Source organism: Patella vulgata, chromosome 9, assembly GCF_932274485.2.
Source record: "Patella vulgata chromosome 9, xgPatVulg1.2, whole genome shotgun sequence".
NCBI lineage: Eukaryota > Metazoa > Mollusca > Gastropoda > Patellidae > Patella > Patella vulgata.
The window spans coordinates 2,903,019-2,929,648 of record NC_065887.2 but is presented as its reverse complement, the minus strand read 5'-3'; the positions used below and the strand labels follow the sequence as shown (position 1 = coordinate 2,929,648).

General features: G+C 34.1%; 1 protein-coding gene across 2 annotated transcripts; it reads right to left on the bottom strand.

Moving 5' to 3' along the window:
- Positions 1–2,749: 2,749 nt before the first annotated feature.
- On the bottom strand, positions 2,750–11,704 carry LOC126832299 (G2/M phase-specific E3 ubiquitin-protein ligase-like). Of its 2 annotated transcripts, XM_050563024.2 has the most exons (10): positions 11,131–11,383; positions 9,491–9,602; positions 7,645–8,424; positions 7,206–7,228; positions 6,344–6,627; positions 5,623–5,685; positions 4,474–4,586; positions 4,094–4,266; positions 3,605–3,816; positions 2,750–3,140 (listed from the first exon to the last, which is right to left on the bottom strand). In XM_050563024.2, the coding sequence occupies exons 3-10, from the start codon at positions 8,206–8,208 to the stop codon at positions 2,902–2,904; spliced, it is 1,671 nt and encodes a 556-aa protein (XP_050418981.1). In that variant the 5' UTR covers positions 8,209–8,424; positions 9,491–9,602; positions 11,131–11,383; the 3' UTR covers positions 2,750–2,901. The 2 variants fall into 2 exon arrangements, with proteins under 2 accessions (XP_050418981.1, XP_050418982.1); XM_050563025.2 differs by lacking the exon at positions 3,605–3,816 and having other exon boundaries at positions 3,000–3,140; positions 11,131–11,704.
- Between the last annotated feature and the right edge of the window lie 14,926 nt (positions 11,705–26,630).

Here is a 26,630-nt window from a genome sequence, read left to right as displayed (position 1 = left end):
AAGCTTTTATTGAAGGCCAAGGGTGTATATTAACCTATTATTCATCAGCCTGAACTAAGGTTTTGGGGGGGTATTAGTTGCTGGGAAAGGCTTTACCCATAAGGCCTTATTAACAGATATAGGCCTGAAATGCAAAGTATGTTATTTTCTCTTCTATTTGTCACAATCACCTCTCGGGATAAGCACTGTAATCCATCGAAGGCATAAGCTAAACAGTTAAGGAGCACTAGTGAGGTGGTGGGGGTGGTGGTACTGTATTGTCAGCACCTTCATGATACCTGGTGCAATTAAGCTATTGGCCTCAAATTTCAATATTAGATACAATCTTACTTATTAATTTAACCAGGTCTAGGATCCTGTAATATTTAACCCTCCCAAAAAAATCATGACAGTATGTCTGAACAGTGGGACTTCGTAAATAGGGGAAGGGTGAAAGGGTTTTAGTTATTGCCCATCCGGACATGGAATGATCTTGTAGATGTATTAAATACATATTTGTCTTACACTGTTGTTTTTTAGTCAAATGTGTAAGCGGTTTCTACCCATCAATGAAAAATCTTCAAGACTTTCCTTTGACCACCCTATCCCGTCCCTTTCAAAAATCCTGTATCTAGCCTACATTTTAAAAACAGCAATAAATCTAGAATCTTAAAATGGTAGAAGGCCTAGTCTTTATGGGATGTAGTCAGTACATACACAGAAAAAATTTATGAATATTTAATAACTTAACAAGATACAATAACAGTTTCTTAATAAAAGGATTTTTTAAGAAATTAAAATTATGACATTAACTATGCCTAAAGGTACAAAATCATGTTTAACCCAAAATTTACATGGAACAGTTGATCATCAAACTTAACCAATTTAATATGGAACCTAATTAAGGCAACATCATTAAACATATTCATCAACAATAATAAAACACATGGCAGTACACTAATCCATATTTAAGGATAGGTTGCCTCTCAACAAAAAAATCCCCCACAGCAGCTAAATCGACTGGACAGTTGCATAATTTTTTTTTTGTCGTTAATGAAACATTTATAATGCACATAAATCGGATTAAGAGTAACAACTCATTAAGTAATTAACAGAAAATCATTAGAATTTGTTTGGCTCATGCTAAAGTTTAATATACAAAACATTTAATATCATGGATTTAGCTGTTTAAGTTCATCAAAAATCATTGAAAATCAATAAGATCTCATAATCTTCAACTCTGTTTTAGTGAATATAATATCAAATCAGATGATAACTTTGGTCGGAGCATCCACAGGATTTTAAAAGTGATCAAGGGCCATAATGTTGACAGTAATTATCAGAAATTGTTGAAAATCAAAAAGTGTCTTTAACTTAATCTTTAAGTGGCATTTATTGATTGGGAAACAAATTAACAGAACAAAATTTTTATGGGGAACAATCACTGGTTTTATTTGATGTTTCGACAACTATCCTCTTATCGAAACGTGGTGCTTTTAGAATAAAACCGGTGATTGTTTCCCATAAAAATTGTGTTCTGTTGATGCGTCTTTAACTGATGACCTTAAACACTGTGTATAAATTTAAAGTCAATTGGATATTAACTTTAGCCACTAGAGCATCCACAAGAATTTTCAAAGTAATCATAGGCCATGGCAGTAAACATCGAAAATCATTCATGACCTTAAACACTTAATAAATTTAATGTGAATCGGATATTGACTTTAGCCTCAAGAGCATCTGCAATGTTTTTCAAAGTGATTAAAGGCCATGACTGTGGCAGTAAATATTAGAAATGGTTGAAAATCAGTCTGATGACCTTAAACACTGTGTATAAATCTTTAGTCAATCAGATATTAACAGAGCTAACCAAGGTAACGACAAAATTTACAACCACATTTCAATGTGGGAGTTTAAAAATTAATGTAAGAATTTTAATCTTAAAAAGGTTTGTTGTGATTGCAATGAAGACATTCAAATTAACTTTATATGCAAAAGCCTGTATATTAATCATTATTTCTACCCATTGTCAAATAAGAAATTCCCTATGAAATTAAAACAATTTAATTCTCCTTTTCAAATAATAGAAAACCAGTTTCTTGTAGGAAATTTACATGTACAAAATGTTCAGGCATAGGATTTGGTACAAAAAGTCTTGCAAAGGGAAGTAGTTTGTGTTTTACTGATACCGGTACTGCAATTCTGACAACAAAGAAATTAAGTTACAAAGAGCATATTTAATAGGTAAACGATAAAAAAATATAAAGGTAATATTTGTCGGACTTTATCTGTTTGCAGGTGTAAAAAATACTGCTTCATTATTACTATACATCTTTTAACATAAAATTTTATGTTAAAAATTATAAATAACTCAGACTGCAAAAATTGATAATGCAAAATTTATACATTGCATATTTTCTTAGATTGTTGCAGCTTTACACAGAAATAAATAAAAACTGAATCAAAGAACATAAAATATATCACAAAGAAATAAATTTAAAACGGGTTACCCCCAAAGGTAAATAAGAAATTATTACACAAACAAACATAAGCAATACTTTAAATTTAACTATCTTAAAAACTATCAAATTGATTGGATAAAACAGACTAAGTTGTATCACAAAAAAGTGTTTTTAAATATAACTATCTTAAAAATTATCAAATTGGTTGGATAAAACAGACTAAGTTGTATCACAAAAAAGCGTTTTTAAATATAACTATCTTAAGAACTATCAAACTGATTGGATAAAACCGATTTAAGTTGTATCACAAAAAGGGCAATTTTAAATTAACTATCTTAAAAACTATCAAATTGATTGGATAAAACAGACTACGTTGTATGACCAAAAAGTGTTTTTAAATATAACTATCTTAAAAACTTTCAAACTGACTGGGTAAAACAGAAAAAGGCAAGTTAATATTTTAAGCGTCAGTAAAAATATTGCCAATTCTTAAAGACATGGCCATTGCAGTTTTGAATGCATCATAATCTTTTAACACTGGAATGTTAAGGGTATTAGCACAAGTATTTGCAAACGGGGCAATGTCCCATTCAAAAGATGGGTGTCTAAACAGTAGCTTTAGTGGTGGGTTGAATCCCAGTGGAGGTATGTCCTTTAAACCAGTCACAAAAGATAACAAACTACCCAGTTCATCTGTTTCTGAAATTTAAGAGGATAAATAAAAATTGAGTTTCATCCACATCTATTGTAAGCCTGCAGTTGTCAAGAAATTAAAAGTACATTATGAAAGCGCTAAATCTGCCTTTTGCAGATCTTTTTTTGGGCCTGAAATCTTATCTAAATTATTCAGGCCATTATCAACTCTGGATGCCATTGGATATCTATATATTTTACTTAAAAGTAGATAAGAACGGTGGTTGCAAATAATGCAAATATCCTATCCAACCTTTAAAAGTTAATATCTTTGCTCGCAATGGAACAATATTTGGAGACAAGAAATACCTATGGACTGTCAGATGGACATGGGCAACCATACCATTTGTCCCATGGTATTATTAAAAATTTACACTGTACTGTTGTGTGGTTCACTAATCTAACATGATAAAGGTGGGACAGAACTAATAGACAATGAAAAACAGAAAAATATACCTGAGGATGATTACCTTCAAGATCCAGAAGAAAATCTCTCCAATGAGCATGGCTGTTTAATTCCTGTTCAAGCGAAAAGCTGTTTTCGCTAAAAACCGGAGTAAACAGGTGATCAATATTAATGGACGACAATTTTTCATACGAGAAAACAAAAAGTTCTCTCATGACTTCTGGATTTTTAATTATTTCCTTTCTCAAACCTAAAGAATCCATCCCTTCACAGAACCTAAAATAAAGTTAAAATTAGTTGTTTAGGGATATTTATTGATGAAATATGTTCATATTTCTATAATAAGTCATTCAATGTGGAAGTTTAACAAATTTCTCAGGCAAACCGCATTTCCTTCTACTTTTTTTCCTGATATTAATTGCCTATGGATTAACATGCATTGACTTATGGAGGACATCACTTTTTTTTATCTCCCCATTAAAAACTTGTAGCTTTTCTACGTCCAGGAACACCAATTTTTCAGATAAACAGTGATCAAAAAACATTCACTTACTGATTCAGTACTCCTTTTACCCTGTCCACAACAAAATACCGTGTTAATAATGTGACTAGACTTTCTTTATTTTTTACATCGAATATAAGAGGTATAGCTCCTAAAAAGTCTATATGGCCAATAAGAGGCTGAGCAGCCTCTTGTAACATTATTACATCATCTGCCCTTGACAACTGTTAAAAAACGAAAAAAAAAAAATATTCATCAATATAATCATACAACAAAACACCAGCTTTTATATGCATTTTCTAATACAATTAAATTGGAACCAGATTCGGCACCCACCGTATGATACAATCACTTTGACAAACAGAAAAGATCCTGCATTTGAATTTTACTACTGAACAAATCTATATCTAATACACTAGCATTCGAAATACCTCTTTAATTTGTTCTCTGATTTGATAATCTACTATGTCATCCAATTTTGGTTCACAAGAGCCAAAAGCTATCAGATCATAAAGGATTCCAGAAAAGAATCTTGGCACTGGACCTTTACATTGAAAAAATAGAAACAATTATGTTAAGATTAAATGAGTCAATTTATCTTTGATCCTTAAATATAAATTATGAAATGGAGTTTAAAATCCTTCTTTTCTGCTCCAGATCAATTATGTAAGAATCAGATAAAGAGCTGGCGTCTGCTATAATAGTTCAAAAATAAATATTTGAAAAGTAATATATTGAAAATTTCCTCAAATTAAGTTATTCTTAGAGATGTTGTCACTGTTTGAAGTTCTGACAAATTTTTTATTATCACTGCAACATTACTTGTCTTGTTTATCAAGACTCTCTCACGTCTCCACGTTTGAATTAAATCATTAAATGGCAATCGTATTGCATCCATTTACATCTGCTGGAGAGTTGATTATAGGCTTGTCAAGTAATAAGTAAATATCTAAATAATAGTTTTTATAACATTTGAGGCCTAAATAAAAACCCACATTAGGCAGATTTAGCTCTTATATAATGTATCTTTAAAGGTTGTTTAAAATTAAAACACCAATTAAAGGTTGCAAACATCTGCAGTCTAATAAAGTAAGCTAAATAAAACAGATTGATTAAATCTGTAGAAACATAATAAAAGAAATTTAATAATTTTGTTTTAGGTTTTTAGTTTTAATTTACATCAATCTGGAAGGAAAATCACTCAGAAATTTGTTTGTATGATAAGGATAAATATCAAGACAGAATATAGGTAGCTGGTATATGCATAATATCAGTTAAATATCTATATATACTTGAAATGACACTGTATTACTACAATGATACAATATTGCTTTCAAAAGTTCAACAATAACTGCAGATACCTATGCTGTTTGTTAATTTCAAAATCTCTCTAGGCTTAAATGTAGATAAAGCGATAGATTATTGTTCAAAATTCATCTTAAGTGGTGTCTAATGACATTTTTATGCCCAGACATACCACAGACATCCAAGTTGATAACATCCAGAAATTCAATTGTAACTGCAGCTACCTGCATCACTATATACTTAATGTTAAAAGGAATGAATATCAAAATACTTACCACGGTGAATTACTGAATATGATATGATTTTTCCAAACAGTCTGTAATCATCTCTTTCTTCACCTGAAAAATAATTTAAATCGTGCAGTTAAGCTAATAGATATCCCCGCACTGAGCCTCCAGTGGGTAAGACGCTGGCTCGCTAGTCTGGAGCTCAGGTGTTCGATCCCTGCATTGGTTGAGAAAGTGCATCCAGATTTACTGGTGTGGTTCCCCCTTGTCAGTGATGCCGGACCGAGGGCCCGACAAGGACAGCTGTCTAGTTGTTCGGATCGGATGGAAAACCAATGTCTGATGACAACATTGGCATGCGCATATAAGTCAGTAAGCGTATTCCCATCTTCATTAGTTCAGTTCAGCGCCGAACAGTAGAACATTAAAACCCCAGACTATAAAGCCACTAAGACCACAAGATATATATATAGCAAAAGGAAATAACTTGAAGATATCCGTAAAATAGCATTTTTCCCTTCAATCGAATAGGCAACCAAATTGGCTCAGATATAATCAAAACTAAAAACCTCCATGGTGTTAACAAGATATTATGACAAACCGGAATAATGACAATATATAACCATACTAAAATGTGAGCATATAACAAGATAATGTCAGTAAGTCTGACTGGTTACTTGGGAGCAAGTGGAAGCATGGTCACAAAGGTTGATTTCAGTTGACAATGCTGATTTTATTAGTATGATTCACCTGTGCATTTGATACTTACTGGGGATATCAGGACAGAGCATTTTACACTCTGACCCTTGAAACACTTGTGAATCTTTTATAGAGCTCATTAGAAGTTGTAAAAGTTCTCTGGATGGTCCCCCATCATCGATACCATTTTCCCCTGAAAATTTGACGCTTAAACCGAATTCGGGCCTGAAGGTTTTTCTGGAAAACGCTCTCCTTGTTCCAGACAAAACATCACCTCGGCTTACATTGATGATGTTTTTCTCATTTTTTATCTGACTATTCAAGCGAACTAGAATCTCTTCCAAGCTCTCAGCTCTGAAAATAAAATTAAGATAGTTTTAACTACCTGATATATTGTGCCCGTCTAAATTTTTTCTTGCCTTTATTGGCCTAGATATCAGTGCTTAAGAGTAAGGCATAAATCTAAATATATGCATTTGGTAAACAGGATATTAGACTTGGACGATAACTCTAGAATACATGCTTGTTAAATCACTCAAATGAAATTTGATCTACCGGTATACCTTATGCTCATAACAATTGCATAAAAAACAGTCTGTCATTACGAACACATCACATAAAAATTATCAGTTCATACCAGAATGAATCAACTACAGTCACACCACTTCCATGCATGTGAAGAAAGCATTAATCTAATCAAATGGGCAAAATCTTTGCTGATGAGAGTCATTTACCCTTTAAAACCAATTGACTCTGGTTTACCAGGCCTTATCTAGAGCCTGAATTAAAGATATGCCTATGAATATGATGATATAAATTTGTCCCCTTCTGGGTGAGTGTTTTAATCTAGCCTAAAAGTTTTGTGAGGATCATTTCAAAATATGGAGCATACGCCCAACAAAAGTATCATTTATTAAAGACAATTTACTTACTTTTTACATTTCTTGAAGGTTATCTGCAAGTAAAAAGATCGCTTATTTCATAAGATGGCATACACGTACACACAATAATGAAGACTGCTGTGCCAATTTTAAATAATAAAGAAAGATCCTTGGGTGGGCTGAAAAGAGGGCTAAAAAATTGAGTATTTCTGACAAATTTAACTTTTACTTTGGGATTTGATATCAGTCTGATTACTGGAGCAGACTGAAGGTGGTTGCGTCTTATTCTTCAAAATAAATCGGTAGCCATTCTATGATTAATGGACTATAAAATATTGGCCAAGGTCCTTTGGTGAGTGAGGGCTCAACTGAATAGAGTTAAAGGCCCAACTTTGTCCTAAATTTTCAATAGTCTTTTTTGTATTTTTTGTACCCTCAACATCATTTTAAATTGCATCTTGATTATAAATTATTCTATTTATATACTTACAGTTGGTGTTCCTGAATAAAATGAGATATCCGGTAGTTCATCATCTGTGTCATCATTGATGATATTTGTTGCATAATTTACAGCATTAATTGCTAGTTGTGGTTGAGTACAAGTAGCTGAAGTTTGTTGATTTAATGTGGTAGATGAAGTTGATGATGATGGTGGTTGAGTACATGTGGCTGAAGTTTGTTGATTTAATGTGGTAGATGAAGTTGATGATGATGGTGGTTGAGTACATGTAGCTGAAGGTTGTTGATTTAATGTGGTAGATGAAGTTGATGGAGATGGTGGTTGATTTAATGTAGCTGAAGTTTGTTGATTTAATGTGGTAGTTGAAGTTGATGGTGATGGTGGTTGATTAACCGTTGTGGTTTTTGCATACAAATATAATCTCACGGGATTAGATTTTATCTCAGAAAAATATCCATCAAGGGAAAAAAGATCACCATTCAACAGTCTTGATGGCACACGTTCACCAGCAAAATTTCCGATGAATGTTTCACAATGTGAAAGTTTTATGTTTTTATGGACTGCTTGACCATCTGGGAAGAAAGTTGCAATCATTTTTTTTTTGAAGGTCTGGAAGAGAATACTCTTTGGGAAGATCCATAATTATAGATCCCCCTCCTTGAGATAGTGGAACTAGTTTAAAACTCTGTCCTGTAGATAACTTCCACCCAGTATATAATCTATGATTGGACTTGAACTTGTTGTTATTCTGTGTTTTTTTCTTTTCTGATAGCTCTTTGAATTTCTTTAAAGATGGCGATTCACACTGACCTAGAAAATTTGAATTTGTGAAGTCAAAACCAATGAATGGAAAATGCATTTGCCATACAAGAACCAGATTATATCAGCCAGATTAAATCTGCCAAGCAAGGGCAATATGCCAGTCATCCATATATAGCATTCATAGTACAGTCAGAACACTTATTTGATTTTAAAAATACCTGTATCTGATTTTGAAAATCTTCAAAATGATAAACTGAGCATATTGAGGTATGCATTATATATGAAAGATCTGCAGCCATTTCAAAGACAAATCTAGACCACGAAATTTAACTAAACACAAGGAATTAATACCTAATATTCCTTAAAGTTAAGTTCTAGTTTCAATGAGAACATACATGCTAGTTGGGGTGAAAAGCAGTTAACCAAACATGTTCTCATGCGCAGCTAAATTTACCAGCAGTTATTCAGCTAACAGGATAAAAATTTCAAAAAGACATAATTAAACTGCAGATATATGACAATTGCATATATTACTGAAATATTATAAACATAGCCTTGCAAAGTGTGTAATTACGCCTACACAGCAGCTCTGCCTCGACAGCAGCACATCTGAAACAGAAGGATGCAGAAATAGGGTTCATCCTCTCATGACCCCAATTCATCACACCCAATTTGAAAAAACACTGTAGCAGTTATCATATTCCAGAAAACAAATTTGAAAAAAAAATCTGTTAAAAACTGTATCCACAATAGCATTAACAAGTCAATTATTGACAGGCGGACCGACAGACAGACATTGGTGACAACGTATTTCATATGTGGGCATATAAAAATAAGTTAATAAATGCAGCATATAAATTATAAAGTTCTAACTCTGGGGCATAACTCTAGTGGTCTTTATCGAAAATAAACGGCGCTTATTTCGATTTAAAAAAAATATGGATTGTAGTTAACTCTGGGGGTTAAAATTGGCTAAAGATTTTCGATAACTTCCGTCTGTCATTGACATTTCTTGTTTGTACACATGAGTTAACTACAATCCATACTTTTAACAGTATTTCGGTTTTGCCAACATCTACTATCGCTATCCCCAGACTTTGCACATGCTACTTACCATTCAAATATGTTCTACATCTCTGTCTCAACCTAGCACGGTCCCCAATAGCACTCACACCAAGGAAATTAAATTCTGAATCGGTTAATGTTAGAACTTCTGGAGGGCCAACCTGTTAAATAAACATATATTAATGAAGAAAACCAGCGGCTGCTAGACACGATATGCCCACATTTTGCAAGAGATGGTTAGAGAACAAGCTGGAACAAAAGTGATTTTCCATGCGATCAGGGGCTATAATCCAGAAAGTTATGATCTGAATTGCGCAAATATCAAAAGGGACTGACATCTTTGTGATATAAAGATATATTTTAAGTTTCGTTAAAATCGGATAATCAGCAGCTGCCAGGCAGGAAACTCCCACATTTTGCAAGGGATGAAAAGAGAATAAGCTAAAAAAAACAAAAAATTTTGGTACAATCAGGGGCCATAATCCAAAAAGTAACGCTCTGAAATACACAAATATCAAAAGGGACTAAGATTTTTTTAATATATGAAGATATGGTCTAAGCTTAATTAAAATCGGATCAAAATTGTGACCCCTAGAGGGTATCCATAACCTTTGTATTACTTATATACACAATTTGCAGACAAAGAGCGGCCATTTTGTCTGACAGTTTTGGTCCGATTTTCACAAAATTCAAACATCATTAGGGTGTAATGGTGATATACTTTTAAAATCAAAAAATAGGTTGCCAGGCAACGAAACATACGCCGCATTTAATCACATCCACATCCAATAATTATAAAATAGTAATATGGCAACGTTCGGTCAATTATAGGACTACGCCTCCAGAACACGGAAATCTATAGGGCACCTAACTGTACCGAGTGACCTAGCTGTTACTGTTAAAGGGACAATAACACTCTTGCTGGCTTGGCAGCTCTAGAAAATAATTAATAGTCTTATTCTAAGTACCAGATGTTTATGTGTCCTACCTGTTGTGTAAATTATCCATTACAACCTATTTTACTTGTCCAGAGGGTTCGAAAATATTTTAAAATCCAAGTCACATTTGAAAAGGTCTACGTTAACCTTTTCAAATCATGTAGTTGAATTTTTCCAATTTTTTTAATTAGGTGTGTTACGATGAAATTTGTATCATCAATTTATTTGAATATTGTAAAATAATACACTTTGTTGACCAGAATAAAAATTGGGACATATTATTCAATTACAACAAGAGTGTTATTGGGGCTTTAAGCAACCAAATTGTATGATCAATGCCAATGGAATTAGCACGTGCAAGTTATGCAACCTTGCCAAATTAACCCAGCAAACGACCGATTTGTCACGTATTGAATTTATAAATAGAATACGATATCCCATCCCGGACTAGGCATAGGGTTATGAAATGAATTTAATAAATAGTTTACCTATGGTATATTAACAAAAAACATATTTAAACTGGTATCGGTAACCTGTGAAAATATCCAATATCTAGGCCTAACATTTAAATAAAATGAAGTAAATATAGGCTACACGTCACGGGCCTAAAGATGTGCGTTTTCGCTTAATAATAATATTGATTGAGACTACACAAAAGGGTAATTCAATTCTGAGACAAAATTTAAACTTAACAATCCAAACAAAACTTGTAGTCGTATCTATCTACAGGATAGGCTACTTTAGTACTTACGGAATTGTCAGTAAATACATCTAAGAGATGGATTAAGCCCAAATCATTGAGAATTTTGTTGATCGCTAGAGCTTCCATCGGCTTTGACTTTGAATGAAAATACCAGACTGAATACAAATGCCGATACGGTAGTCAGTGGACATGCGTTATAAACTGCACTTCCGAGGCGAGAACACGAGAGGACGAGAAGTCGAGATTGTGACGAAGCGAGGGAGCGAGAACACGAGAGGACGAGATTGACCCTAAGGCGAGGGAGCGAGGGAGCGAGAAGTCGAGGTTTTTCAAAGGCGAGAACACGAGGGAGCGAGAAGTCGAGGGCGAGAAGTCGAGGGCGAGAACGCGAGGGAGCGAGAAGTCGAGGGCGAGGGAGCGAGAAGTCGAGGGCGAGGGAGCGAGAACACGAGGTTTTTCAAAGGCGAGAACACGAGGGAGCGAGAAGTCGAGGGACGAGAAGACGAGAAGTCGAGGTGAAAGTAATCTCGTGTTCTCGAGGCGAGATCCTCGTATTCTCGCCCTTTTTCCTCGCGTTCTCGCTCTCTCGCTCCCTCGCCCTCGACTTCTCGCTCCCTCGCGTTCTCGCGTTCTCGCTCCCTCGCCCTCGACTTCTCGTCTTCTCGCGTTCTCGCCCTCGACTTCTCGCGGCGAGGGGACGAGATTCTGAAATGGCCGCAATAGGCTTCCATAGCTGTACATGTTATTGTAAATGTAACTGACAACTGATCCATTCACTTGATCTGATATAAACGTTTGTGGTTTGAGGTGCCTGTATATTGTGTCATGTCTATAGGTTTGTATTGTGTGTGGTGTGGTCCCCCCTTCACGTACTAATAGAACAGATATTCCCTCTGATTTTAGTAATTAGTGTGTGTACAAATCATGTGGTGTGTAAATTTCTGGATAGGAGGAACATACAAGGCGAGATATATTTAGTCTTTCTGGAACATTTAATACCGCTTCTCATGAAGTTAACTTAGTAAAATATGTATAATAAAAGTACTACATCTGACTATTACAGGTCTTTTGTTGGCTTCAAATGTTGTATAAATTATTATTTAGACATTTATTCACATGACAAGACTAGGAGACTCATTTGGGTGCGCATATACCTAGGATTACAGTGAGTCAGTCCAAACAGCAGCAATATTAGTCTTCATGACGTTATTTCCATGAGAGAAAAAAATATGTTCTGCAGACCTTTTTGACCCCCCCCCCTCCCCGTGGATACCAGCCACAATCAGTCACAATACGTACATTGAGTGTCGTTGATTTTTAAAAGTTATACCCCTTTTTCAGAAACCTGTCCATACTGCCTGTATTACCGTTTTTATCAGATTTTTCAGGAAGCTTGTAATCCTTGTCAGTACGATATAGACCAGAGTTTTCATCAGATTTTGCTGAAACTTTACGGAAGCTTATGATCATATGAGAATTCCTATAGTTATAGACGTCGTTGTCGGATCAATATTTTTAGAGTTATGCCCCCTTTTTTGCTGAAGACTTGTTAACATGATCTAGTTAGGCCAGAGTTTTGTTAACACATTCTTCTCAAATCTGGTGGAAAGCATTGGGGACATATATATACCCAATTTATGTTCGATTTTGATGAAACTTTAAATATGTGACCTGTGTAGTGCTAAATGAGTTGGAATGCGCAAAGGCTAATATTGAGCTACAGACAAAACAAGAGAAAATATTGATTTTGGTCTAAATTGGGAATTTCACAAAAATGAGTCTATACATATATTATCTATCAACCTAAAAGATCAAAATAGCAATAAAACATTTAGAAACTCCTTTATTTGGATGTTTTGTAAGAGTATTGTATTCATAAATTTCTCTTTTTTCTTAAAATTCTCAGCGAATTGGTTATATTTCTTCGCTTGCTGTGAGACGATCAGGTAATCCCCTTGTGTAATACTTGGCATCGTGGTGACGCGTTACACCTCTAGTTTATAAATATGACCGAATTACTAGTGATGATATCATTTTCGTCGAATACTAGCGAGTGTAAAGACGTAAACAACCTTAGTTTCAAGTCAGCGCAGGGTAACATGTTCGTTGATTGGCCCAGATATCATAAATTCATCAAATAGGTTAAAACCGAAAGTTGTTATTGAAAAATGCTGGAACATGCTAATCAATTGTCATGGATTAAAGATACATTATGTAAGATTTAGATAAAGAGCTAGCCTAGCCATTCTTGCTATAATACTTCGAAAATAGATAATGTAAAATGAATAATTTGAAAATTTCATTCAAATTACTCTATTGAGAGCGAAGATATTAGCCTTTGAAGGTTTGACAAGACGTGTGCAATAATTTCAACCACCGTACTGGTTGTTCGAAGCTAAGTCTAGCTCCTCCATTTTTAGCTTAAATCAAAGTATGACTGAACTGTTCTAATCTATTATATATCGGAGAAATCCGATGCCATCGAGAGTTGATTATGGCCTGGATAACTGAATTAATGTCTAATTAATAATTTAGACCAGCGGCTGCCAGGCAGGATACGCCCATATTTTCGAGAGATGGATAGAGAACAAGCTAAAAAGAAAGTGATTTTTCCTACAATCAAGGGCCATAATTCATGAAGTTACAATCCGATATGCGACAATATCGACAGGAACCATGATCGTTAGGTTATAAACATGCATTTCAAGTTTCATCAAAATCGAATTAAAATTGTGACCTATACAGGGTCCACAACCTTGATTTACCATATTTTTACACTATTCGCTTACAAACGGCGGTCATTTTGTCCGGCAATTTTGGTCCGATTTTCACGAAAATCGAACTGGACCTTCCTCAGGGTGTAACGGTGATATAATAATACGTTTTTTTTAAATCGGATAACAATTATGACCTCTATAGGGTCCACAAGCTAAAAACGCGATTTTTCGTACAATCAGGGGCCATAATTCAGGAAGTTACGGTCCGATATGCGCAAATATCGAAAGGAATTGAGATCTTTGGGTTATAAACTTACATTTCAAGTTTCAACAAAATCGGATAAAAACTGTGACGTCTATAGGGTCCACAAGCTAAAAACGTGATTTTTCGTACAAACAGGGACCATAATCCATGAAGTTTCGATCCGATACATGCCAATATCGAAAGCAGGCGAGATCGTTTGGGGATAAACCTATATTTCAAGTTTCGTAAAAATTGGACAAGAATTGTGACCTGTAGAGAATCCACAAACAAATTGTGGACGGACGGACGGGGGCGACAATATACGTCCACATGAAAATGTGGGCGTATAAAAACATTTCAGGATTTGAGAAAGACGTTGATTGATAACTGTCAATGATTCCCCCGAATTAATCCAAGCGGTGATTATATGACATTTCGTTGACATTTAGGTTATATTGATAGTTGAATTTCGGTTACTGTGGCTTTATGCGGCATATAAAATGTACAAGCATGGCTAATTGGATATTATTGTTTCAAATTTTATTATCAGCAAGTTTCGGAAACATTAGAACAACGAAAAAGTCGAAAAGCGACGAATTGCGAATGAGAAATTCCCCGTCGTTTGTTTCACTATACCAATAGGCCCTAAAGTGAACGTAAGCATCTCTTACAAATGACATTGAAATTCTATCAGTGATTCAGATTCTAATACCCTTACGGTACCTGAATATTACATGTACACGCAAAACCTTAGTTTAGTTCAGCTGTGTGACGAAGATAACAGAACACATGTATAGGTGTGGCGGTTTCTTCAATTTTTATCCGATTTAATAAAACAAAAAAACGTGTGAAATTAAACTTGATTACCCAAGAAACACATTTAAGCTCTTGACCACCAAGGGTGCTAATTAATTGATGAGATTAACAGAATTTATTCTAATAAAAGTTATAATATACAAACATGGATTTACTAAAGTATGGAGTATTCTCATTTGTTCTAAATTGTAACACTCTCATAGGAAATGTTTTTTATTGAACGACTAAATAGCAAATAAATTGCCTGGTTGCTATGTGATTTTGTTTTGGAACATGTGGTATTTATACCTTGACACGTAGGCATCTATCAAATCTATCCCGCCCATGTAATTGTTCTACTCCTTTACAATGAATGGGCGATCCACTTCAACCATTTCCTTCTTTCTCTTGTCCCATCGAATGCATTTATCTAATGATTATATTGCATAGGTTGATAGCAATGTAACAGCTTTGTTATCATACCACTTGACAATAGCTACATTCGGCTTAGTCTCCACTTTGCTATCGATTGAACCACGACCCTTAGCTTCCATATCTTTATCAGAAGCAAGGGGGCATCCTCCTAGACGGTTTCCGCACAGTCCCAACATAGAGAATACCATCATCAAGTAGCTTTTTTGCCAGAGCTATGGAGGTGAAAAGGTTATCAGCAACAACTTTGTAGTTTTGGTGCTTTGGCAGATTTTGACTATTACATCTCCATCCATGCTTAGTTCCGTTTTTTTTACCAGTCCCCCCTTGGTATACATCAAAGTCAAATAATAACCCAGTATCAGACGAGCGTGCCGATACTTTTAATCCCCATGGGTGAGGCTTGCCCTTTATGTATTGTTTGATGGGACAACGCTTCCCTTTGAAAGTGATAATTTGTTCATCGATCGAGTTCTTTTCACTCGCCACAAGACTCTGGCATTTATTCCGAAACATATCGACCCACGGGCGAACTTTCCAAATTTTGTCTACCATTTCCTCTTCTGTCACCTTGTTGCTATCTATGAAATGAAGGGCAGTAAGCAAATAGGAAAAACGGTTACGGCCCATGACGTCAGCTACAGGACCAAATCTCGATTTCTCCTTCCAGTATGCACGGTTACCCGACATCTGGTAGAGCCCCATGCGCTAAAACATCCCAAGGACTTTCTCAAGCTCCTTCGTGGAAAGGTTAGCAGACTTTCCACTTTTCTCAACGCTATAGATATTAGTTTTTTCAACACTAAGTTAAAGCATATCATCAGTGATAAATGTTTTGAAATATTCATATTGAGTGGGGATATCAAAGCTTGCTGGATAAGTAACTGGATCCCTCTTGAAAGTTGTACTCGGTGGATCTAAGTATTTCGTTCACCACAGGTAATCAAGGAGGCAGAATAAGTCCCGGAAATGTCTAAAATACATGCTTTGTGTTTGCAAACAAAGGAGGGAACTATTAATCATAAATGTTATTTACCAGTAAACTCTGTACTGTGTTCTGTACATTTATAGGGGACCGCCAAAGCCCGGCGTCACATGGACCAAACGTGGCCTAGAGATTTCAAACAAAGATTAATTCACTGATGCCAACCATTTATATGAGTTCTACTGGTTAAATCAATCCCAAATATCAAGAATGTTGTTATTGCTTACCTGAAGGTTATGTTGTGGATTAACTTTCAGCCTTTAGAAATCCATATGGGCTGCCATATTAGAAAAGGGGGCATAACTCTTGTCAGTCTATCAGAATAACCCTTGTTGGCCTTACTAGGGTAACAGTAGTGTCACTTTGGGCTTAGGTGGTAAAATAGTTGAATTCATGTTTTTTATCCCATTCACCCACAATCCTAAAATTCATGTGACGTATATGTCACACGGGGCCTAATTAATAAGAATACAAAACAACTCGATATTACGAGGCAAAAACACTTTAAAAACTTCCCCGTTTCGTCGGGGTATATACAACACACACAAACAAATAACATAGGAGATAAAACCGTGAATACTATGTGAATGTTTGTGAGTTAATATCTTCACCGCAAATATAGCGATGGACGATGAACAATCTATTCAACCGTCTATTAAAGAATTTCCTAATTAGCATCTTAACTCAATTCCAGCCAAACAATCACAAAATACTTTCTTTCTTAATATAAACCTCTTAATACTTTGTTACTAATAATTTTAAAAGACAAATTATGTGTTCAAAAACAATTATAATTTACATTCTTTTAAAAACAAAATTACACACCGTAAAACAACAATCACACACATTTTCTGTTCCAAGCTTTTGATCTGAAAGTCTTTTACAGGTTTTGGTGATTGCCCGGTTCTTCTCTGTAACACTATTTTCTGTTGAAACCGCGTCTGCCACCCACGGTTTCACAGACAAACGTTTCAGTCTTGCTTTTATTTTTATAAAAAAAAATATTTTTCACCAACTCATCGGATGTCTAGCGGTGAAATTCGTCTGCTACGCGTGATTTTCTTCCTCATCACAGGAACACACACAGGGATCTCGTTGGTCGATGGCACCATAACAGATACTGAGGTACTGATTTCGTATGGAAATCGCCGGTCGATGCATCATAACTGATAACTGTAACACTATTTTAGTGATAACAGAGATCAGTTTAGTAAATCTATGATTTATTTACATCAGGTATATAAAACAGCTACAGTTACATACATACAACATGAACTAAACTACATCGGGAACTAGACTTCTACAGGAACACATATAACAATATTAAATCCACCATTCAGCCCCTCTGCCAAGGTAGCGGCTGAACTCAGGTGATTCCATACGCCGGTCTCTCCGTCTCTCTCCTCTGTCTAGTCGTCTTTAGTTGTCCGTCTGTGGTCAGTAAACTCCTCAATAAATACCCTCGGACTATAGATACGACACATGGTCATACATGCAATTGTCTCTTTGTATCTCGCCACGGTATGCTTACTGACCAGTGCATATTCCTTTGAAGTAAAGCGGAACGTGTGCACAGATCATATTTAGCTTGTAATCAATTACATGTTTAATTACAACACAGACAATCGTGACTTTACAGTCAAAGGGTCAATATTTTATATATTTTTTATTATCAAGAAGCATGACTGGAGGTCAATAAGTTCAATTTGATAAAAGTTATATATCACTTTGTTACACGCCACCCTATGAAGATAAACGGGTGTATACAACCATAGATTCGAACCATGATAAAAGAACAATGGGATTTAATAAAAACGAAACGACAGACAACGAACAGGATTATCTCCGAAAATTCCAGTATAAAACAAAGATGACCAACGAGTCTATTAAACACCAAAATGCCGAATTCATCGGTTTTTTTCAGCCAGACGATCTCCCATTCAGACCAATAATTGCCGGTCCATGCTGCCCTACTGGCCCACTAAATAGACTATCAAATCTATTTGTCATAACTTTGCTTCCAATCCTTCTCAAACATTGTAATTGCGACGGAATGTCCTGCTATCAAAATTCGATCAAACCAGGTCATGTTTACGTCACATGACTTACCTCTCTTGGAAGTCAGAGGAGAATTCATTGCATACATAAGACGATGTTGTCTTTAATCGCTTACTATTTATTACAAATATCGAATACTAACTAAATTCTCGGATTATCCACTACCTGCGTCTTTTTCCGTCATTTTTATCTCAGAAAGCGTTGTACGTCTAGTTCTTCATAAAGTTTATCAACTTGTACATCAAGCGCCCAATGTTCGCGTATGACCTTTGACATCACGCGTGCAGAAATTCCTAATTGTCGGGCTGTTGATTTGGGGAACTCTAACATTTTTGTCCTGTATACGCTCCATAAGTGTTTTTCGGGGAATCCAGTATTTTTCTAGTAAGATTGGATATCTCTACTTTCCATATATACCAAAATTACCATACTTTTTATTGGAAATAACCACCCGTGAAATACTTGTTTGGGAACCCATCTTTAAAATTGACTTGGGTGAATATTAAAAAAAATATATATTATTTTTCATGTCCCTTATCAGCCACCGTAAGTAAACTTACTGAAAGCGAAATTCACCTTGATTACCGAAATTTTAAACAAGATCTTATACAAGAAAGTTACCTTAGTATAGACTTGCTGTTCCATTACAAGAGGTACACATAACAAGATTGTATGGAAGAGTATCGCTGCCAGAACAAGGATATTCACGACATTATAACAGGAAATCAGCCTAGCACACAATAAAATTTTTATAATGTCCAAATACGAAATTTGAGGTATCATGTTACATATCAGTGAATATGTAAATAGTTTTCTGGTACAAACGTATTTTCATAATTCAAATCCAATAAATATCACACTATTAAATGGGTATTCAAATAAAAATACTGGTCTAAATACGAATTTTAGATGCCATGTTACATATCACTGATTGCTCTTTTCAAATATGCAAATAATTTTCTGGCCCATTGATATTTGCTTAACTTTACAAAATAAGATTAAAGTTGAAGAGAAAGAAGAGGGGGGGGGGGCTAAACTAAACTAAAATAAAGATACGGGGCTTAATCAAAAATTCTCTATATCCATACTAAAAAATGTATAGTTATTCCTCTCTTTAAATATATTTTTTATTTGTTAGGCACAATGCTTATGTATTGTTGTTTTTTTAATGGATCAAAGTTAATTAGGCTATACTCAACTCTGTTTACAGAGAGACCGGAAAGAGTGGGGGTGTTTAAAATATCAAAATACGGGTATTAATACGAAATTCTAGTTATTGTGTTATAAATTACTGAAAAGTATATTTCTTTGGCTGTTTAAATCTATCAATTATTTCCTGGCACATTCATGATTACGCACGGTCGTCTAGATAGTTTCTTATGGTGTGCCAGCTTGATTTACTGTTATCGTGCGGTGAATATCCTTATAGTGTGCTGGTTTATAGTTTGCCGGATTTCCGTATATGTTAATAAGTCACGTTTGCATATGAAAGTTGCTGCTGTGCGAAAGCTGCTATGTAGAAAGCGTGAAGGACAAATGAGATGTGGCAGAGCGCAAATGTACAATGTAATGAGAGAAATGTAAAATGTAGACTCGTCAAAAAATGCATTTTCCCACAAAACATTTGTCATTTAACACTTAACATTTGACGTTTTACATTTTTACTTTTGCCTTAGAAGTATTTTGACTTGACCATTATCGGTATTAGGACTTTGTACACTGTACTTTTTAGATATAATCAATGGAAACGACATTGTCGCAGAGCATTTAATATTGGCAGCGATACCCTTCCATAAGTTTGAGGTTAAACGTGTTACCCTTGGCCACTAACCAATTCTCAAGAAAACAATGCAGTAGCCCCATCTGTAAGTTATGCAAGTTTGAAAATGAAAACATTGTTAACTTTCTGTTAAATTGCCAATATCTAAATAGTTGAAGAGATGAGTTTATTCCAAAGAATTTAGATTATCAATAGCTGTGTACAACAGAAGGCAGACCTACTCTGTTAGCTGTTTCTAAGTACATTGAAGCTGCATCAAAAATCAGAAGTGGAAAACAATAGTCATTGGCTCACAAATATTGATCTGAAAAATACCTAAAGCAAAACCATTTGTTTATCAATCAAGGTTGTTCATCAAAGATTGTTATAATATCCACAGTAACCCTGTAACAATGATGGTTGTTCATTAAAAATTGCTATGATATCCACAGTAAACCTGTAACAAGTAAGGTTGAATATTAAGATGGTGACAATATCTTTAGCAAAATCTGATATATAAAAAGTAAGGTTGAATATTAAGATTGTTATAATAGCTGTAGGAAATCTGATATATAAAAATTAAGATTGTTATAATATCTATACTATAATTGTTATAATATCTATAAAATAATACTTATACTTGCATAGTGGTTGGAAATTAGGTTGACAAAAATGCCTAGAACATACCAAGTGTGTTAAAATGTCCATCAAGAAAACGAAATTCATTTATATATCCAAAAGTGACCGTGGCATAAAAATTTTATGTTTGTAACTTTACTGAAATAAATATATTATTATTATTATCAGAAACCCATCATTTTCCTGTAAGATCACAACATTAATGTTGATTTAAATTGACAAATAATTCGTGTTTTCTATGTCGAAGACTTTAGATGATATTAAGTAAGAGACTTAGCTACCGTAAACAGTAAGAAATTTGATATTTTAGCTAAAATGAAAATGACGTACCGGGTCTTTAATTGAGGGTCGTATGAGTTAACATTGTACAAGGGTTACTTATATAAACGTGCGATTTTGTCCCTTTGAAAAGAAATCAGATTTCCAATATTGAGGTTAAAAGTATAATTTATTCAAGTCTATGTTAACATATATGAGATGAACAATACGAATATATACACAAATATGGGTGGTGTAAATATCAAAATATAAACTAAATATAACTCGCTTTGTGAAAAGGTATCTGATGTCTGACCTCTTGTAAATGTTAACTCAAACATTAAAGTAAAACAAGTATACTCGATTATAATAAAATCGTACTTTTCCGTTTACTAATTTATGTATTATTATATACTTAAAGCGATAGTTTATTAAATCATCGAAATCTAAATATAAACAAGTATTAATTCGTTTTCGTATAAAGAACGTACTTTTCCGTTTATATAATCATAATGTCAAAATTTGATGTTTGTGATAAATCGACGAGTATTTTAAACCACGTTTGTTTTACTAAACAAGTATTCACTAGATTTGTTAAATCATACTTTTCGGCTTAGTAAAAACGTTATATAAATCAATGAATAACCGTGGTTATTTTATTTAAATTAGCTGGTATAAACTAGAAGTATGAAATATATCTTCTATTAATTCAGTTCACCGATGCTATAAAATAACTAATCGAATCAATATCAAATCTCATTCTTACGAATACACAATTCATACAATATAAAAACATAGAAATAAACTTAAAACATTTTACATACAATAATTAAAGAGACCTACCTTTGAAAAGAAATCAGAGTCCCAATATTGAGGTTAAAAGTATAATTTATTCAAGTGAAGACTTAACGATTGTCCACGAATTTAAAGGCTTGAATTTCCGAATAACACGCCCAGTTATTTTGTAGGAATTCAATTGGTGGATGTTTAAAACATCCAGAGAAAACCAGAGGCTTGGTCATTGATTGGTTAAAAACAATCTGGCCTAACTCAATCCTTCACGTGGCATATTGAGTAATTATATTGCCTCCAGTTAATCCCTGCGTATTGTTTGAAAAGTCTTACGCGTCACCATTAATTATACTTAAAACCAATCTAATATCATACACAATAAAGGACTCTTCTAGTGTCTCTTTAATCCGTCAATATTCTTACATAACAGAGTTAAGCTGTTATCTATCGATGTCAACAAGGAAATCTTACATTAGTTTTAAAATAAAATACGCAATTTAAACCTTATTAATAAAATACATATGCAAATTATATGAGAAAATATACACTACTACAATACCCCCACTGCGTATTTAAAATTTTGTTACAAATACGGTAACCATTTAAAATATGATATATACTATAAGAAAATATAATACAGTAATATAAGATTATATACAAAAATATAATACAGGTGTAGAACATTACTGAGCTAATTATTGCTCTAGAAAATGGGAAAATAATTAATGAAAATGTGCTGGTGTCAAAACCGATGTATAACCACGTTCAAATAATAAATGGGTTGTTAATGAATGGCTAAGGATATTTTTAAGTTTAAAGGCCTGTAACCAGGTCAATTTTATGTTATTTTTAACAATAAGAGTTTGGTTTGTAATTCTATTTGTAACAGTTAATTTTGGCATATCTAAAGTGAGATATGGAAACCAAGAATATTTTATTTGAAAATTACCAATGTATTCCGGGTGGATAATGTTCCAATAATTTGAGCATAAAGGTAAATATAAAACAGGTAAATGCACACATGAATAGCCGGAAGTTACTTCTAAAATAATAGTTGCTTGCGTTTTTCTTGCTTGCCAAAATTTATACAAGATAATGAAAGTTGTAAATATGCAAAAACTAACAGCTAGAATGCTAATATATTGTGTGTATACCGTAGAGGAAATCTCCTCTTGTGATTTTACTTCCGAGTGATAGACCAACGACGGTAAATTATCCAAAGATGCTGCTTGAGCCTTTTTTAATAACCACATAGCTGTAGTAATTGTTCTCAATTTGTAAAATAGCCAAAAACAGATTATAAGGGTAAACACAGATACAATTAGCGATCCTATTGCTAGCATTGTTTTAGTATCAAAATAAGATGTAGTCATTTGAATATGACTATCTAACATAGTTTCTGACAAAGACTTATATATTAATTCTCCATTTTTGGCGCTTTTGACCATGCGTTCTAAACTTAAATGGCTTGATTTATCATTAGCAATCACATTGTTTATGGCATGGGAATATAACTTAAATTGTGGTATATTACTTATATTTAATGGCTTCGGATATGTGGTACTTCCCGCAATAGCCATTAAATCTGAATCGCTAAAGAAATGTTGCAATAATGCGAGATTAATTGGATGCAACTTAGAAATAGTATCCGATTTATTGACACATTCTCCCAAGCTTTCAGTAATTATTAATTCTTGGGTAGATATACTACATCTACAAGGAATGGACATAATACAAAAATTACACCCTTGAACCATCTTTTGTCTATCATTACATATCAAAGCTAGAGCATGAATATTGTACACTAAAATTGACGTAGAGGATAATTGCGTAATAGTTTTAAGGTTATTATTTTGTTGAAATCTAAAGTCACATTGTAATTTAATATGTTGTTTGTTGTCAAGAAACAGCGCATGTTCACACGAAGGAACAGTGCCTGCGTATAAATTAATTTTAAAGAAACATGTGAGATGATCTTCACCTATACAATGTTTAATGGTTTCCGAATTAAACGTAACATAATGTTGTTGATCGTTAGTTACCGCGATATATTCTTTTAAACGAAGAAGTTGGGAGGTGTGGGGTGAAGATTGGTTTATGGGTAATGGCACAGTCATGATTTTATATAAATTTAGTTTCTTAACAACAGCTACAATAGGAATTTTCAATGATAAATACATTTTTGACTTATGTCTAGTAACTATAAATTTTGAACTAGAATAATAATATTGCACATCTTTATGTAATATTTCAAAATTAGGATAATTGGATTTTAACATTTTATTTACATGATGAAGAGTAAGTGAAAGAGTTTCCGAACTAATAATTAAAGAAGATAGTTTATTCTCCATTAATGTTTGAATTCCAACCTTTAATTCCGCTAATTGATGTTCAACAGTTATTGTTTGTTGAATTTGATCCCATATAATGTGAGACATAGCCGCCATAGCTTCTCTTAAATCACTATACGTGGACTCAATATTTTTGGTAGCGAAAACGATTGCTTCATGATTTTGTTGGATACCCTCCATAGCATTATCAAATCTAGTATTAACCTTAGTTATAACAGACGAAAAATGTTTAGCATGTTGAGTAAGTTGCTTAGTAATTTGGTAATCGTGTTTAGTAAGCACATTTATGTGTTCAGACAACAACTGTATATCATCTTGAGTTGCTGTACCAAAAAGTGATTTTGAAAATTCGCCTATAAACGGTAAAAGTGATCTTTTAGATCTACTTAATGGCACATGTTTACTTTGTGGCAATAAATTTGTAATAAATTTAACAGTTTCATTAATATTAGCTATAGTTCTAATTTTAATCAAATTAACCTCTTTTAACAGCTGATGCATAAGAACGCAAGATTGTTCATTTTTCGAACACTTGGGAATTTGTGGAATATTCTGTACAGTAGGGAGAGGAATTTCAAATGTATGCATCCAATTTTCGACACCAAACGTTACAGTCTCTGGCGATGCTTGTTTAAATATTACTCCATAGTTAATTATTTGAATAACGTCCGTTTGAAAAGAAATCAGAGTTCCAATATTGAGGTTAAAAGTATAATTTATTCAAGTGAAGACTTAACGATTGTCCACGAATTTAAAGGCTTGAATTTCCGAATAACAGTTATTTTGTAGGAATTCAATTGGTGGATGTTTAAAACATCCAGAGAAAACCAGAGGCTTGGTCATTGATTGGTTAAAAACAATCTGGCCTAACTCAATCCTTCACGTGGCATATTGAGTAATTATATTGCCTCCAGTTAATCCCTGCGTATTGTTTGAAAAGTCTTACGCGTCACCATTAATTATACTTAAAACCAATCTAAAATCATACACAATAAAGGACTCTTCTAGTGTCTCTTTAATCCGCCAATATTCTTACATAACAGAGTTAAGCTGTTATCTATCAATGTCAACAAGGAAATCTTACTTTAGTTTTAAAATAAAATACGCAATTTAAACCTTATTAATAAAATACATATGCAAATTATATGTGAAAATATACACTACTACACTTATCAAAATTATCTTGTCTCAAAGCATCGAGAAATACAGCTGTTTATCTCTGCTTAGGCCAAGTAGAAAATGTCTATAATCACACTCAAATAGGTTATAGGAGAACAAAGTGAAAACTAAAACATTTGACAAAAATAAAATGGAAAAAAAACCACATTTGGGTCAGACATTTTGTTGACAGCTCTGGGCTGCGCGGTGACGCGCTACGTATCACGATTACCGTGGGCGTTCCCACTTTTCAAACAATAGTCCCACCTTGGTATCAAATTGAAATAACTGCCACATCACGTGTATTTTTGTTCGTTTGTCCAATGTATTTTTTATGTATGTTGGCATGGGCGTATCGGGAATTTACCATAGGTATAAATTAAGGTTGTGGCGGGTTTCGCATGTGAAGCATACCTTCCCTATTAGATTTTTGTTTGATAACCAATTAGATTCACCTTTCCCTGGTGTTAAATCTTATTTAAATTAAAGCACATATCATCCACTGGCTCTACCCCATGCCATCCCATATACACCATCTTGTCCTAACTAACACCTTATCATCTCACTTCCCCTGACGTTATACTATGTACAATTATATTTCAGGAGAAGAACTGCTTCTGTCAACTTACAAAGGTAATATCTATCGGTATAACACGAAGACCAACAAGACAAAGAAAATTTCGGATATAGGTACACGTTAGTGATTCTTATTGTTCTGTGAATCTTTCGTTTAATTGTCCCCCGCCTTTCGAAAAAAGCAGGGGACTATTAAAATGGGTTCGTCCGTCTATCTGTCTGTCCATCACACTTTTTAGGACACAATAACTCTCCTTCTAACTGAGCTAGAATGTTCAAACCTGGTGTAGGTGTTTATTGGGTCAATGCCTTGAAGGAGTTCGAAGATGAGCATTTTCTGCTTCGGGTAAGCAGAGATAAGCAATTTGATTGGTTGATGCTTTGGGACACGATAACTTTAGTAATAATTAAGTGAGAGTGATGAAACTTGGTGTATAGTTTCATTACATCAATACATTGACTAAGTTCGATAATGAGCATTTTCTGCTCAGGGTAAGCAGAGCGATAAGCAATTTGATTGGCCGAGACTTTCGAACACACTAACTCTCCTTCTAATTGAGCTAGAATGTTCAAACTTGTGTAGGCGTTTATTCGGTCAACGCCGTGATGGAGTTCGAAGATGAGCATTTTCTGCTTAGGGTAAGCAGAGATAAGCAATTTGACTGGTTGATGCTTTGGGACACGATAACTTTAGTTCTAATTAAGTGAGAGTGAGGATACTTGGTGTATAGCTTTATTACATCAATACCTTGACTAAGTTCGATAATGAACATTTTCTGCTGAG